At 46.6% G+C, this 2500-nt stretch overlaps 1 protein-coding gene across 1 annotated transcript in view; it reads right to left on the bottom strand.

The window, feature by feature from the left end:
• LOC137618518 (uncharacterized) overlaps window positions 1-2500 on the bottom strand; it is a 121968-nt gene that overhangs the window by 118609 nt on the left and 859 nt on the right. The window contains exon 2 of the mRNA XM_068348680.1: window positions 1-2500. This exon is cut by the window's left edge and continues 1847 nt beyond it; it is cut by the window's right edge and continues 422 nt beyond it. Within this exon, the coding sequence (XP_068204781.1) occupies window positions 1-2500 (2500 nt within the window).

Raw genomic sequence — 2500 nt, 5'->3', positions numbered from 1 at the left:
TACAGCCAAGGCCTCTCCTTCAATGGGTGCATAACGAGACTCTGCTGGGTGTGTGAATCTACTCCCAATTAAGGTGGTTTTCCAGCCCGATTTGCAGCAAAATGGCCGGGTTGGTGTGCACAGGCAGTGTTTTTGGGTGAGCCAGAACCCAATGCCTGATTTGGACCAGTCGGTAGCAAGGCATGTTGATTTTTCTTTATCGTAGATCTGAACGCCCCTCTTGATTTCGTCGATTATGTGATCTTTAGATTCCTCAAAAAGGGTGTCCATGTGTCTGTCCCAACAGAAAGGGTTGCCAGGGCGCAAAAAGTTACGAAACGGGGTCATGCGTTTGGTCATAGAGAAGGCATAAGAGACTTGATTGATGAGGCCAAACCAGGAGCGCACGTCGGTTATGTTTTTTGGTGTGGGGAAATCGCGTATTGCAGACAAATATTTCTCACATGGCCGGACGCAATCTGGTGTGATTTCAAACCCCGCAAACTGGACAGTGTTAGCTGAAAAAACGAACTTGTCAGGATTTAAAATGATACCATTATGACCACAAATATCTAACCATTGTACTGTCTGGAAGAAACTCTCCTCTATGTTGTCTGCCCAGAGCAACGTGTCATCGATGCACTTGGTTTTGTTCGGGATATGACCGACCAGTTCGTCGTATCGTCTGGAATAGCCGTCACCAGAAGCTATGTATCCTTGTGGGGCCGTGCAATACCTGTAGCGGCCCCATGGTGTGATGAATGTGGTTAGGTGACGGTCTTCGGGCCGTAGCGGTACGCTGTGGTATCCATTCCAGGCATCTAAGACGGTTTTACGTTTACCTGCTGGCACTGCACGAGCTTGATGGAAAGGGGATGGTGTGTGGTGTGTTTCGCGAGTGGCATGGAGGTTGAGGGCTTGCAGATCTACTGTGCGACGTGGTTTACCATTCTTCTTGGCGCAAACTACCATACGGCTCATCCATGTGACAGGCTCGCCTATGGGCACCTGTTCGAGGACTCCTAGGTTCACATCCTGGTCCAGTCCTTGTTTTACCTCATCCTGCCAGTGAAGGGGAACGGGTATAGGGGTATGTACCGCTACTGGTTCAGCATGTGGATCAATCATTAATTTTAACGGGGGTCCTGACATCATGGGTAGCTTTTGGTGTTCACATGTATTAAAAGTGCTGGATGCGTAGTGCTCTAGGAGGAACTTCTGCAACTTCTCTCTATTAGCCTCCGTTGCAGCGAATGGTAACTTTTGGGGTGGTGGTGGGGGGAGTTGTCTCTGGGGGCACGAGCATTCCTCTGTCTGAATATTAGTCGATGATGTTTCCTGTGTCGCTTCGCCAATGCAGGGGAAGGTGGAAGAGATTATACCTAAGGCGATGCAGCCCTCTTTGCTCAAGTAAATCTTGTCAGAGTTGTCGGTGACATAGGTGATTTGTCTGGTTTCAACCAATTTACCCCTGTTGTTGGTACCTGTAAAGCGAAGAATAACGGCTCCTAGAATATTTATGCCTTTACTGTTGGCAGCTTTCATGGAGATATTAACTGGAATCAGATCAGAATGCTTGATGTGAAGTTTATTCAGAGCATGGATACCTGCCAGACAACTCTGACAGCCTGTGTCTGCCATTACTCGAGCCACTGCTGCTTTCGGTGGGGCGTGAAGTTTGAAGCCGAAGTGGGAATAGTCTTCTGAGGAAGTGGATATTTTGAGGTTAATGAATGGTTGGGGCCCAGAGGGCCTTTTAATCCATGATTTTGACATAGCGTCATACTGATGGTGATCAAGTGTAATGGATGAGTTGTTATGATATGTGGTGACAGAACAAAGTTCATTAAACACAGCATTATCTTCAGGTTGGATTGCAGCATGTGATTGTATTCCACTTGCCTGAGGTGATTTCTTCCTGCAAACTGAAGCAAAATGGTGTAATTTATTGCAAGAAAGGCATGTTTTATCAAATGCAGGGCATTCTGATTTTCTGAGACTTGCAGGGGCCTTTCTGCCATGCCCTGTTTTACCACAATAAGAGCAACTCACATCAGAAGCAGGTTTATTTAAGTCATGTTTCACAATCCTGGTTCGGTTAAATTTTTTGTACGAACTTGAGGCATCGGTGCTTGGGGATTCCGTGAATAAAGACGCTGAGCGTTTACCGGCTTCTTTTCTTTCAACAAATCTAAAAACTTCTTCTAGTGTCATGTTTTGATTTGTGTGACCCAACAGGTCAAGTTGTATCTCCTGGTCTTCAATGCCTCTGATAAGGATATCCTGAATAATTGGCTCAGTATAATTCACTTCACTATCGCAGGAAGGGCAATCTAGGAGGAATTTACATATACCAGCTTGCCCCCTTAATCTGGCTCCAAATGCTCGGATGGGTTCGTCTCTGTCTTGCCTCATATTATGGAGTGTGACCCGTCCCACCATTACATTTTCTTCACGTACGGCTAGGGCTCGAATGGCAGCAATGACTTCGGCAATAGGTTTTGCGAGGAGGCTGCCTCCA

Source organism: Palaemon carinicauda, chromosome 2 (genome assembly GCF_036898095.1).
Source record: "Palaemon carinicauda isolate YSFRI2023 chromosome 2, ASM3689809v2, whole genome shotgun sequence".
NCBI classification, from domain to species: domain Eukaryota; kingdom Metazoa; phylum Arthropoda; class Malacostraca; order Decapoda; family Palaemonidae; genus Palaemon; species Palaemon carinicauda.
The sequence above is the reverse complement of the archived record's forward strand: the minus strand, read 5'-3'. Positions and strand labels throughout refer to the sequence as shown.